General features: G+C 34.0%; 1 protein-coding gene across 9 annotated transcripts in view; it reads right to left on the bottom strand.

Moving 5' to 3' along the window:
* FRYL (FRY like transcription coactivator) overlaps nt 1-14183 on the bottom strand; it is a 165290-nt gene that overhangs the window by 31587 nt on the left and 119520 nt on the right. For all 9 annotated transcript variants that reach the window (XM_056490339.1, XM_056490336.1, XM_056490337.1 and 6 more), the window contains 12 exons: nt 12845-12957; nt 10467-10617; nt 10036-10139; nt 9308-9493; nt 7430-7631; nt 6451-6572; nt 5784-5974; nt 5019-5113; nt 3391-3998; nt 2709-2806; nt 1547-1717; nt 451-591 (listed from right to left, as the gene is read on the bottom strand). In XM_056490339.1, the coding sequence (XP_056346314.1) occupies nt 451-591; nt 1547-1717; nt 2709-2806; nt 3391-3998; nt 5019-5113; nt 5784-5974; nt 6451-6572; nt 7430-7631; nt 9308-9493; nt 10036-10139; nt 10467-10617; nt 12845-12957 (2182 nt within the window). The remainder of the gene's footprint in view (nt 1-450; nt 592-1546; nt 1718-2708; nt 2807-3390; nt 3999-5018; nt 5114-5783; nt 5975-6450; nt 6573-7429; nt 7632-9307; nt 9494-10035; nt 10140-10466; nt 10618-12844; nt 12958-14183) is intronic.

Here is a 14183-nt window from a genome sequence, read left to right as displayed (position 1 = left end):
GACTATTCTTTAAAAAAAAATGTACTCAATTTTGTTATGGTGAACCTTTAAGTTCCTCACAGATATATTACTGAGAGTGATTCAAAAATTCATTTAACCGTAAAATTTTCTTTATAAAACATATACACATAAATAAAACATTTATGCAGCTTAGCAGTAAACATTTCCTTGTATTTTAATAGCTGAAGGATCATCTTCTCTAACTATATATGATGAGGTGCATAAATCTGTAAATAGATACACATTCACCCAGATAACTTGTTCCACCAGATGCAAATCACATTGAAAAAAATACAAAAGTATCTAGTGAATTAAGTACATAGGAAAAATAAACCCCTATGGAATCTGACTACAAGCAACTATTTTTATATCTGAAATAAATTCCCCCAAAATATAAGTGTAATTTTGATAATGAGCAAACAGGCTTTTACAGTTCTTCTGAGTACCTACCTGAACATATTTACCAATAACTTTTATGATTTCCAAATTAAACTGCTTCACTGGAGCTGTGGATAGGTCAATATGACTCAGAAGACTGTATATGATCTGCAGCAAGGACTGTTGCATACTGGACAAGCCTTTCTCTAACAGCTGAAAAAAGTTTTTTAAAATACAAAATTTATTTAGGGCTTTTAATGGTAGCAAAAAGTGAAAGAAAACATTAAAATATAGCTAATTTCTAGACACATTTATTTTTCCCTTCAAGAAACTTAAATGTACCTCTTCCTGTTTTTCAAACTTTTGCTTTAGCACTAAAAAACAGTAATGCATCAGCACAGTGATTTTTATCCTAATTCATTTTTTTCCCTGAATTTTGGCATATTTTTAGCACAGATGAAAAGCACCTAATAGTAAAACACTTTTCACTAAATAAATGTGTTCATACTAATACAAAATCTTGAAATTAAATGAAAAACAATTACAGTAACACCTTAAAGAAGGTTGGTAAATGCAGTTTTACAAACAAAATAGGTACATATAAAGTCATTTGTAAGAATGAACAAATTTTTAAAAATGTCTCCATCAGTTTGAAGGGATATACTTCAAGCATAAGCTCTATAAGCTTTTCATGCAAAGTAATTAACAGCTTTCCTGTAAAAATGGCTGGAAGAATAATACACTGATTTCTATAATTTAAATTATAATTTTCTACATTATGCACTACTTACAACCGAACTTCACAATTTATTTTTAAAGTTGTGATAAAGACGTGTACCTTACTAAAGACAGTCTCTTAAAATTTGCATTAAGTTTTTTTTGCTATAGCCAAGGCAGTGTATATTCATGTAGTACAGAATATAAACATCTACTGCCAAACACCACTCTCACAAAAGGAGATCTTTCATTAGAGGGATTATAATTTCAAGGTATATATAAATTATTTGCACTCCAAAATGGCAGCAGTCATTCCATTTCTACATCCTAGAACATTTTAGTAATATTTTCCTGCTAGAAAATATATGCTTTATTCCCCTCAATATTCAGAAACATGAGAAATTAGGAATTGGCAATGAATTATCAACAGATACTTCTAGTAAAAATTTACCTCTGCAAGGTAAGTTATGAGGTTAAATGTGGCATCTGAGAAAGAATCATGCAAGTATCTACACACTACATTAATCCAGTTAGAACAGTCTCTGGAATAACTGTGTGTACTGTATAAACTCATCATATGAGCCAGATTGGCAAGAGTTGGTGACTTCTCCTCTGCACAAACCTGAAAAGCAAAACCATATTTAATTATATTAGAAGTATTTTTTTTTAAATCCAAGCATTCATGAGTCATTATGCACTTCTCCCAGATTTCACTCCAAGATTTCATTTCCAAGATTTCACTTCAGTTATTTTCTAGTAAGTGAGATCAAACCAATCACACAAGCATGACCTACAGTTTCTGTTGAATTTTGGCACTGTGGCATCCATGTTCCAAGTTTATCTACTCATCATACATTTGGTATGACTAACCAATATCCCCCACTCGAGTAATCCAAGTATTTAAGGGCAGCAATAATTTCTGCACTTGCATCAGGCACATACTCTCTCAGTCAGCCTGTGCAGAGCTTAGCGGTTCATGTGCCACAGCTTGGGCAGCCAGAGGTGTGACTGTATGTCCTGTGCCAGACAGCTCTTTCCTATTCCCCTTCTCACATTCTTCCTTAAAACAAAGACTCTGTCAGGCCAGTGCAACACTGTCCTGGCTGACAAAAGCTGCTGTGCACCATGTACTGCTTTAACAGCCACTACAGATCAGAAACATTTCAAGGTGTATTTCACTGTCTATAAGAATTAGAAAGAACATACAACCTTTTCTTCTCTGTCTACCAGTAAGAACCACTTTCTTCTCATGAGAAAATGAGATAACATGCTTAAAATGTGATTAGGTTGACATCCAAAATTACAAATGGAAAAATCAGACAAGTAAGAAAAAGCAATTTATATCAATAGTAAGAAAATTTGTTCTCAAAATCTAAATTTTACAGAATGAGCTAAATGAGTTTTTTCATTGACAGAAGAACTCAGTGGTTGATACAAGGTCCAGCTACAGAAATTAGACTGGATCACATCTTTAAAATATGACCTCTTACAGTTACCTGTGTATCACTATTAGAACCACATAAAAGTACTATATAAGGGACCCCCAAAAAATACAGAGACAATACTGGTATACATATCCTCCTGGACACTTCTCCAAGCATCATGCCACATACCTTTGCTATCCTGTCAGCTGTTTCTTTACAAAACTGAGTTGGGTTATCAAAATGTTGTATCAGATGAGGAAGTAGGCACAAGATGTTTAGGGGAAATCCTAAACACATACATAAACAGAGTTAAATGAGCCCTTAAGGTTTTCAATATTACTTAATTTAATGTGGAGTTAGCCAGAATTTAAAACTCTTACAGCATGACACATATTTCCACACATATATATAAATTATGCATACACATACATTTACCTAAGTATGTATATATGAACAATGCATATAAATATGTCTGTGTTAGGTATAAAAATGCATGGTAAAAATAAAATCATCACTGGACCAATTAAGCAAAACTACCCTGAAATGGGATAGTTTTAGGCACTATGTCACCTTGTTTCTAAAAATGTGTTAATAGTGCTAATTGAGCTAGTTAGCACAAGATCATGAAAAAAAATACTCAGCTCTTAAATCTCACTTGCAAACAATAGTCAATGCATAAAGTTTACATGCAATCTTGCTTGTGAGATAATGACAGTAACTTATTCCCACTGTGTAGCAGTATAATATGGACAACTGCAGAAGGCATTTAACAGAAGTGTTTCTCTATGGCAAATGCACAATGTACTACTGAATTTGACTCCACCTAATTTGATGAAATAATAATTTTTTATAGCATATTAACTAAAGATACCTGCTAACTGAGAAGGATCCACCAAAGCATGCCGGGAAATTGTGATGAGTTTACTGAGGAGATGAACTGTCATTTCTTGTGTAGAGGCTGAAGTAAAGCCTTTCAGGAAAAGCTGCTGAAGGCCTGGAAAGTTATTCCATTTCAGTTTACTCTGCACCTCTTCTATCTTTTCCCGACTCTCCAATTTATCCAGAGGCATGTGAATAAGAAGCTTGTTGAGTAGCTTGAGAGCCAGAAGGTATTCATACTCATAATCTGACTCCAGCAACGAAGCTGCAATCCAAAATATGGTGGCCATCAAGTTGACAGGGTCAGTAGTGGGCTGCACATCATACATCCCTCCCTCCCTCAGGGAGGAAAGGCTTCTAGTCCTCGCCAAACTTCCACCATGATTTATCCTTCCATCCATTATATCCAGTGTGTTGCTCCGTCGACGGTCGCCTCTCCGCTCACTGATTAAATTCAGTCTCAAGGAATTACTCCTTGTATTGCTGTAGTATCCCAAACAACTGCCACTATTAATGGGACTTGTGCTTAGATTTATCTGTCCAGTGCTTTTCCTGTTAGCTGCATACTTGTTTCCCATTACAGAATCATGGTACGAGGTTCTAAAATAAAAATCAATATTATACAATTTTACATGCAAAATACCTTAGTAACATAGAATTTAGAAAAAGGGAAGAAAGAAAAAATATGCTACACTAATCACATACACATGCAGTGAATACTCTGGTCCATCACCCTAAGTGCTATAATACATGCAAATACAGGATTTCTCTATCTACTGTTAAAATATCCTTATGGAATAAGGACAATATTGCAGCATCCTGTTATCTTTTCTACCAAATCTATTTGCTACAATCCCAGAATACCTTAAAAAATACAGCAAAATCAGAAAAATTAACCCATAGCATGTAAACGATTATGTATAAATGATGATCTAGCATCCCAACTTATTTAAAATATGTAATAAAACTAGAGAAATTAATAAATAAATACAATTATTACCATGTATTTTGTCTGAGGTATCTGACCTAGAAAACCCACCACCTTTCTATTCTGATACTGAGAAACCGAATGTATTCCTAGAAATCTCAGTGTTTTCAAAAGCTTTGTGAGAAACTAAAACAAATATAGATGTCTGTACATTTATGGATTTTTTTCAATTTGATAAAAATTCATCAAGGAAACCACTCAAACAGTAATGAAACACACAAATGAGACAGATTGTTCAGTTACACTTATTATACATGGACAACAAACCTGAGGCTAAGAATGACCAACATTTTCAGAGCCTTTAAATTCAAGAAGTTTAAGAAGAACTGAGAATATTTCAGAACTGAGCCATAAGAAACTCATTGAATACCTTTTTTACAAAATAAAATTGAACCCAAGAAGGTAAATCAGAAAGGCAATAACATATCCTTTGCAGGAAATCTAGATTCTTACAAGTTTTGCTTGAGGCAGAATGATAAAAGCATATCAGAGCAAGCAATTCTGCTATAGGGATACAAATATATATTCTGCAAAGATTACAATAAATTATTTCATTACATTTATAATACAGATTTTTAATAATTCAGATGTACGAAAATGCATAATGAAGATTGACTAATAAAAGAACTTACTGAGAAAGGGCAGAAAGCAGATCATAATGCTTCATAGTTTCAGCCAATGTATCAATAGCAGATTCTAAAGTCAAAAGCAGCTCTATGACGAAACCCTGGGGAAAGCCACAGGCCATTATAAATTATGCAATATGCACAAAGAAGATCACAGAAAATCTACTGAGTAGTAATATAAAATTAGTATCAGTAACTAAATTATTTCATGCTTCAATTAGAACACAATCCTGATGAGACAGCTCAAGCTAGCTGTATAGCTTCAAGACAAGGAAAAACCTCCATTTAATTATAAGCATTTACAATTAATTCTGGTTTGCATTGTTTTTAAGGATGGATTGAAGGGTGAAGTCATTCAGACACATTTTGCAGTATTAAAAGATTAGCTACTCTATTAAGATAAGCTGAATGATTGTTAACACTTTATCAGGAAAAGTTCTTAAAAAAAGAAAACCTAAACAATTTCTTATATGGCTGATCTCAGTATTCTCTAACTAGGAAAGAAGTGGTGTCTACAGGAAACAGATGTATCAATCTCTCTGAAAGAGTCTATTGCTGTAGAAGAGAATGTGAACAACTTTTCCTCAGTTAATTAGGTGAAATTCAGGAAGTGTCATGATTAAAACTGTTTTAATATTTAAAATACTCAAAAATAAAAAGCAACTTAATAAAACAACGCTTTTAAATTTTGCTGTCATTGACCTAATAATGCACGCATGTAATTTAGGCGGACTTAGCTTTCTAATAAAGTGGGGGCAAAATTTTAAATACCTGAGCTTCTTCTCCTGCATCTCCAACAGTTTCTACTAGTCTGGAGAGAACATCAGAAAGTGTAGATGGAGTGAGAGGCTGCTTCAGAGCCCTGAAAATCTGAAAGGACCTCCCAGCATAATGGCGAGAGGAGCACGAAAGCGCAGTTTGCAAAGCAACTTCACTGAGACGATGTTCCAATTGATATCCTCCTATTAAGGCAAATAAATATACAAGCAACAATGCTTTATAAAAAAAACAATTCCACTTGAATTTACTGAAGAGCAAATTGCCAAAGTCATTCCTAAATTTAAAATATTCTCACATCCTCTACATTTCTCTCAAGAAGTATTAGTCTTAAAAATCTTTATAGGAATATAAACATTTATTCCAAATATTTAATGGAATAGAGACTTGCAGACAATAAAACATTTATGATTTGAATATTAAATATTCACAATAAATTAATATGATATTTTATCTCATTCCTAGGAGATTATATTTAAATCTGTCGCAACAGAAACAATAATATACAAGAAAATATACAAGAAAAGTAGTAACATACTGAAAAGCAATAATTAGATAAAGTGATTTTATAAAGAATTTATGTGTTTACAAGCCTTAAAAAGTATTTATTTAGTTTGCAGTCTTGCACATTTGATCATGCATTGTCTGTTTTCTAACGTACCTGAGCTAGACTGTTTAAATATAGATACCACATGCTTTAAAAACACAGTTAACTGTTCAGCACTCTTTATATTGGGGTTCTTGGCTGAAACATCTTCATGATTCCAAAGTGGGCCTCTTTTCCTAAAAAAAATATAAAAATAGAGTAAACATAATATAAATTATAACCTTTGTCCTTAATATTATTTAAATTAAATTTGAGCCTTAAGGTTAATTGCAAAAGAATCTACTATGCACCACATAAAAGAAACCATCTAGTAGTGCAGGCACGAATTGGAAAGAATTTTGACAACTGACCAATACAATATACAAGAAGTTAAGACAAAGTGAAAAGCAATGTATCAGCTCCAATTGAAATAACTGGGCAAGAAGATGGAAGAGATGCTCTCTGGTACAGTTACAGTGCAATAGTTAGCTCTCTAAGAAAGCACCAGTACAACTGCCACCAGTATGCACTTCCTAACTTCCTTTCTTCCCAATTCCTCTCCATTAATACATCACACTATTATAAATTTAGGCTGAGGTAAAACAAAAGTATTAAAAGTATAGAGAAACAGGTAGGATTTCAGATTTACAACATCTTGAAGGCTTAATACAAACTATCATACAAACTGCACAAATTTGGGTGATTTTACTGATGTCCTTTGCAATGAATTCCTCATTTTTGAACAGACAGCTCTCTATTACTAGGGAGCCCCTAAACTGCACACAAATCTTGCAACTCCCTAATCATCTCAATGTATTCCTGCCCTAATTCAGAATAAAACATGGCAAAATGCTTTTAAACAGTCAGGACTTGAAAGGGTGGTCAAAATTCCCAAAGTGTTGGAAAATTAGAGCTTTTCATATGTGTATCATGTAAAAACAATTACTTCGGTGATAAAACTGAGACAGAATTAGACAACATAATGCCAAATAGTAAGAGTTTTGCCATTTTTCCACAAAACACATCTTGACAAAAATAAAAACTGAAATCTTACCTTGAGGTAATAAATTCTATAAGAGTTTTCACTTTTTCATCCTGCTCTACTGAAATGTCAACCTCATTGAGGATTGTGGTGTGCAGTTGAGAAATGGCAGCACTTGTATTTCCTAAACTGATGCTAGAAGAGGTAGAACTTGAACTAAGCCCTGAGTCTGTCATTGGGGAGGGCTGGTAATCAGGTATAAAATCATGAACACCTGTTGAAATTGAAACAAGATGATTATGCACTTTTAAGCTGACAGTTAATATAAAATATATAAAAAGAAAAAATAGCCCTCTAAAAAGATCAATAACTTGGTAATGAGAATACTTAGAATAAATTAATGGTGCAATAATTTCAGTGAAATCAACAAGTCTCATATGCAAATTCTTCACATTACTTGCATAAACTTTAATTGGGAACTGCTAGATCCCTTTTTAAAACTCCTATATTATCCTTGATTTTGTACTAATAGTATGAGAGCTCATCAATTTCTGAGGCATCTCAATTTTAAAAATGACACAGACTATTTCCTGCTAATGAATAGATTTTTTTGTTTTGTTTTGTTAAAACCCAGTCCCAGTGAGTACTTGAAATCAGTGAACACTAAGTATTATCTAGTGAATGGAATCTAAGCAGAGTCCCTGTGGCTATACAAAAGTTCTCTGAAGTTAGTTTAATCTTGCAGCCATTAGATTTTTCACTTCCATATAAAGAATCACATGGCAATAAAATAAAACTGCAGTGACTCCTCATACTGCCCTCTATCCATCTGTGAAAGGCTGAAAGGAAGTAAATTGCCAAGGAAAACTGTCAAGGCCCTTGACTGTAGCACTTGTATTTAAATAAGCTTAAGACTCACTGACCCACCACAAATTTTCACTGTAGAACCACAGAATGTGGACTGGGGTATTTGAACTTAGCCAGCTTAAATAAAATTTAAAATTAGCTTGTCCAGCCTTGTGCTAGGTGTGCATACCTGTAAACACCTTATCCTAATCCCCAGCTGGAAATGTTTGACACTGACCTTATTCTAGTTTCTATCAGAGATCTTTGTTTTATTGTGTCATGTTTAGACAGTTTTACCCAAGATCTTAGAGATTAGGAAGGGGATGGTTTGTATATGCCACTGTGTACATGCACCATTAAAGTTCTGCTGAACAGATTCATATAAAGTAATCCTTCGACTTGGAATCTAATTCCTCATTGCTAGAAAAAAACAAATTCACAAATCAGATCACGACTTTTGGTAAGTAATAAAACCATTGCTGATGTGAACAAAAGAGAACAAACAACTGTATGGCAATATGCTGCCACCTACTGAAATAATATGAAATACTGAATTATAAAAAACCCCAACTATTTCAACAGAAACTACAATACAGTCTCGCCACTGGAATATTCTCTTCATAAAGAGATACACAGAAATATGAAGTTTACTGTATAATTACAATATTGTAAAGTTAAGGTGAATATTAAAAAGTAGTATCTCAAAAAATATTCTGATTGCCAATAAAGAATGCGACCACAGCTCACAAAACCTGAAAATTTTAACTTGCTATGAACAAGTAAGAGATGTATCTTCTTGGTTTTTTTTTTTTTTCAAAGGCATCATAAAAACTGCTGTATTAAAGTTCTAAAGCATAGAGAAATCCCTCTTTGATTTCCACTACTATTCATCATTCAACTGTGCTCCCTACTTTGATGACTGAGCATGAAGTTCTAATGAGAATTCTATTCATTTTGACTTCATTAAAATCCAAAGAAATATATTTTAATATAATAAAATATTACAAAATATTACAAACAACAGAAATCTTAATGATGCCTGTAAGAAGAGATAACTCCCCATGTCATTTTAACAAAGTAATATGCAATAAATCAAAAGCATACCTGTGAAAGTGTAATCTAAATGGGTAGTTTGCTTGACAGTAAGCACCCTGGACTCATTGAACTCTCTGTTTCTGAGTAGGACAGAAGCAACAGACTGGACATTGCTGCCAGAGCCCATCACTATCAGTAGATGCAAAAGTAATCGTTTACAATGCTCATAGACTTCAGGGTGACCATGGTCAAAACCTAACACAAAAGGAAAACAGCAAGACTTTATGATATTCAAAAGATATTCTGAATTACATTATTTAAAAAATACTAGTATTCAAACTGTTCTGTTAGACTTTACCAAATAACAGATATAGAATTCTCTAAGCAGTATTTTTTCAGTGCTTCAATATAGAAACAACAAACTGTATGATAATCAGACTAAAACATATCTGATTATCCTATTCAAGGTTAAAGTATGAAGTAATTTTAAGCAACAAGAATTTTAAGTAAGAACTTAATCTGTGCTCTGTATGAAAATTATTACACTTAGAAACAGAAAAATTTTTTTTTAACTGTGTCTTCAGTGACTCCAAAAGAAAGTGCCTTAAGACAACTCAAAAAAAACTCTTAATTATACTAATTAAGCTGAAAGACATTTGACTGAATTTTTAAAAATACTGTAAATATTATCAAATTAATGGGATTTCAATACAATGGCAAAAGTTGATTTAACTATCAAGAAGAAAAGCTGGGAATCCCTCAGGTTACTATAAGTATTTCTGTAAGAATTTAGTTACCTATAAAAGTTGCATGAAGCAGAAGATGTAAGTATCCTCCCCATTCCACCTTTACACTGTGGTCAACTATCAAATCAGTCAAAAGAATCACTGCTATATTGCATCTAAAACAAAAAAAATAGTATGTTAGAAGATTGTAACAAGAACTTCATGAAGACCTGTAAAGAGCTTCATATGCTTCTAATTTGTATTCTTTAGTCTATAAACATTCACAAAGCTGTGTTATAAGGGAAAATAATAATAATAATAGAAACACTCTAATCCTCCACATTAAAAAGTTAAGTAATATTAAACTGCTAGACCTGTGAGTAAACCCACAGAAAACAAATGTATTATCAACTGCCTGTTAATCTGCTATCTTCAAATTACTGTATTTGTGCAACACAAATGAAAACATAATGAACTGCTACTGGCATTGCCAAAACAGCTACCTGTGAAGTGACATGCCCGGAGGAGAAGTTTCAGGCAAGTAATCCACCAGTGGTGACCAGCAACCTCCAGAAGGTGGAAAAGGGAGAGGTTCTCCTTGATTGTGCTCCATCACCTTCAACCGCCAGTTGGAATACAGAGGCATTGAATCACCTAACACAACAGAAAATTAAACCAGAAATATATTTACAATGCATATTTTGTATGTTACAGTCTTCTGAAGAAATATTTTTAGTTCTTGAAAAGCTGAGATCTAGGAGAGGGGAAGGGGAGCCAGCTGTAAACAGTAGTAGTTGGACAGTTTTTTTAAAAGAAAAAAGTGCTTATTTCTTTCAGTATAATGATGATTCTACAGAAGTTACACACAACACAGTAAGATGTTTTTGAATAGGTTCATAGAAACTGTGATAAAAGGCAAAGTGATCTGATGTAACTTCCTTGAATTTCAAACCTCACACCAGATAGGGAGTTAATTAAGGCTGGGTCCTAAGGTTTAACTGAACTCATCTTGAGGAGCATTTCATTATAGGCTAAGGAAGTATTCCACAAGAGCACATCTTTATAGGTCTCACACAAAACCCCACCAGTGCTATGTGCCATATAATGCTGGCCTGATCCATGGGTAACTTGGAAATTGCCAATTTTACAACAGCATAGCCCAATCGTACTGGTTGATAAAAGTTACTGCTCAGGAAATCAGTAAATTTGTCAAGAAAGTGCAGAAAGACATTTAATTTTTTATTAAGCAAGCCTCAAATGTGCAAGAAAAACATCAGTTTGGTATGACAGTATAGTGTGTTAACACACCCAAAATACTCTTCTGGTTTAAATTTGTTTTGGACTTTAGAACTATCAGTCAAGGCTAGAAACAAGGAAACTGCCTCAACAGGTCAATGTTTCAGTGATTCTACCGGCTCTTTTTGGAAGTACAGCTGCAGAAGTTTTAGATGTTCACACATGTACCAGCTCATTATCACCTTCTCCACAGGAAGTCACAAACTTCTTACTGATGGAACATGTGAAATATCATCTAGTTTAGGATACTCTCGTTGCTGTAATAAACAGCAAACAAATCCTAAACTGACTGCAGCTATGATTCTGGATAATGCCTATCCATGCAGTAATAAACACACTGGCAGACCAGAAGCCACTCACCTGTTATTGACCCAAAATTTAGCAGATTCTGCATTAGAATGTCCAGCCCCTACAACAATCTCTGTAGAGGGCATTAGGTTTCACCTCCTTAACAGAGGCAGTAAGAACCACATTATTCACTCTAATCTTCACAGTGTGCAAAATATCAGTCATTGAGGAATGAATCAAAAGATCCTAATAGACTCCTGCTGCTTCAATACAACATGGGCAGGATGGGCTCCATACTGACATCTAAAGCTCAAAATGCAGAAGTTTACCTCCTGTTGCTCAGTCATACAAGAAAATTAAGGAAAAGGCAGAGCTGTACTGTGTGCTGTAATACACCCAAACAACTTAAATGGTATTACAATCAATGGTCAACAAAAAATTGAGTGAAACCTAAGTCTGTGGGACCACTAGCATGACTGAAATATATCTGATTATTCCATGCAGGGTGAAGTACAAAGTCATTTAAAGTACTAACAACCTGTTACCTGAAACAAGAGTTTCAGTCAAACAAGTACTCTGACCAAGTACACAAAACCACTAATGTAACATATAATTTACTGTCTGACCACTGTCCTCATTTTTGCCCAATTACATGACCTGTTTGGCTTTCCCTAGAATTGCCATGGTGATTTATATCTTAGGCATTGGTATGAAAGTAGCCACAGTTAATAAGGCTCTGTTTAGGAAATCTTTCCAAAAGCATAATGGAGTTTCAAGAGAAACTTTTACCTCTTTCCATACCTCTGCATCTCAGAAGAAACAAAACACAGATTACAAAAGATAACCCAAGACATGTTTTCAAAACAATCTTGGAAATTAGATGTACGTAAAGAGAACCTTTTTCCCTGCTATATTTTCCTCTGCTATGGCTTCAAAAAAGTTTAGTAACCTTTTTTAAAATAAGCCAAGGAATGCTATCCTTAAAAAGAACAATTGTAATTTTCTTCTTTTAAAAAAACTTCTTTTCCATCACCTTGTTTAAAATCTCATCTTCATCCTGATCATCTCTGTTTCTTTGAATATTCCGTGAATATTTTATTGCAGTCAAATGTATGTTAGACTTCAACAGCAGTAATAAGATGGAGAAAGATTAAATAGACCTTTATTTTTAATAGGTTTATGCAAGTAAGACTTGATAATGCTCATTTCTTTATGTTCCACAACCTTCAGTAGAAGTATTAACTTGTGAAAATTCTGTGTGCTACTCATAGAAGTATTCTAAAATAAAGAATATTACTTTTTTCCTCTTCATATGATCCTCCAGAGCTGCTGCTGTAGCGAGATTCCAGTCTGTGGTGCTGGCGGTTTAAGTTGCTGTTCAACCCGCTGTAGATGTCTAGGTGTGCATAGCTGTAGGTGCAAATAAAGCAGAATTAGTAACTGACAGTCTGTGACAAGCATTAATCAGGGTCTCTCAGTAAAACTGTATTTCAGCAAAACTCTTACACAAAAAACAATTAATCTTACAAGGATAATCAACATGATGTGTAAGACATATTTTCTCTAGCAACACCAGATCAGAATATTCAAAGACTATCCACTATAAATAGTGTTTCTGTTCCACCATTTTCACTAACATTTAAGCCCATTAAAATATTTGTTACCATTTTACATAAGTTCTTCTCACTCTTGAACAAAATAAGGAAATCCATATGTGATCTGGCAGAGACATATCCATGTATACACTCACAGTGTCCAAGATGCTACCTTGCTAATCTGATATACTACTAAAAAATCAGAGAAATGAGAGTGCTAAAAGCATCATTCCCAAACTGTTTCTAAGCAAGTTTCTAAAATTCTCTTCTCCTGGCAAGTCCAAGATGTACAGAGTACATCTTATCAAGAAGCATATACCCAGAGGAGGTTTAAGACAGCCATATAGTATATGCCAAAACTCTTAAGAGACTTTCAAAACAGCCTTCATTACTTTACAAGTTTCTTCAGCTTGAGCCCCCATAGCAGCCAAGTACTCCAAGTACTTGTCTGTGCCTTGCTAGGCTGAATTCTGAATGACATCTCGCATTCCAGGTTTCTGTGATTTATTTTATATCATACAGCTCACTCCAATTTAAGTATTAGAGTTGCCTCTATCAGTATATTTACTATTCTAAATATATTGACATAATTACCCTAGGGAAGGAAAGAAAGTGTCCAACTGGGAAATCATATCAGAACTGTAATTATTAAAACTCTCAAACAAGTTGTCAGAAACTCATTTGCGAACTTGCGTCATAGTTGCTACTCTACAGTAATGGCATATGTGCACTTTTGCTCATGCTAATTACAAAATCTCCACTCTCTTTTCACTTGAAGGTTAGCTATCCATATTAACACAAAAAAGACAGCATGCCCACAGTCTGTTACTGTTGAGCTCCAAGCACACAGCGTAAGTCTATATCAACTGCTTGCTTTTCACCAGCCTCAGTAAGAGTGTCTGCCAAATTTCTCCAAAAGATTATGTTTAAATAGCTCAAAAATTAGAGAGGGAGAAATCTGTTTTAAAGTTAGCTGCAATGTATCTTGACACAGATACCAGGTATCCAAAATACCCCAGTTATGGAAAATAAACTAGCTTG

The sequence above is a fragment of the Oenanthe melanoleuca genome, chromosome 4, assembly GCF_029582105.1.
Source record: "Oenanthe melanoleuca isolate GR-GAL-2019-014 chromosome 4, OMel1.0, whole genome shotgun sequence".
Classification (NCBI taxonomy): Eukaryota; Metazoa; Chordata; class Aves; order Passeriformes; family Muscicapidae; genus Oenanthe; species Oenanthe melanoleuca.
This window is presented reverse-complemented; position numbering and strand designations above follow the sequence as displayed.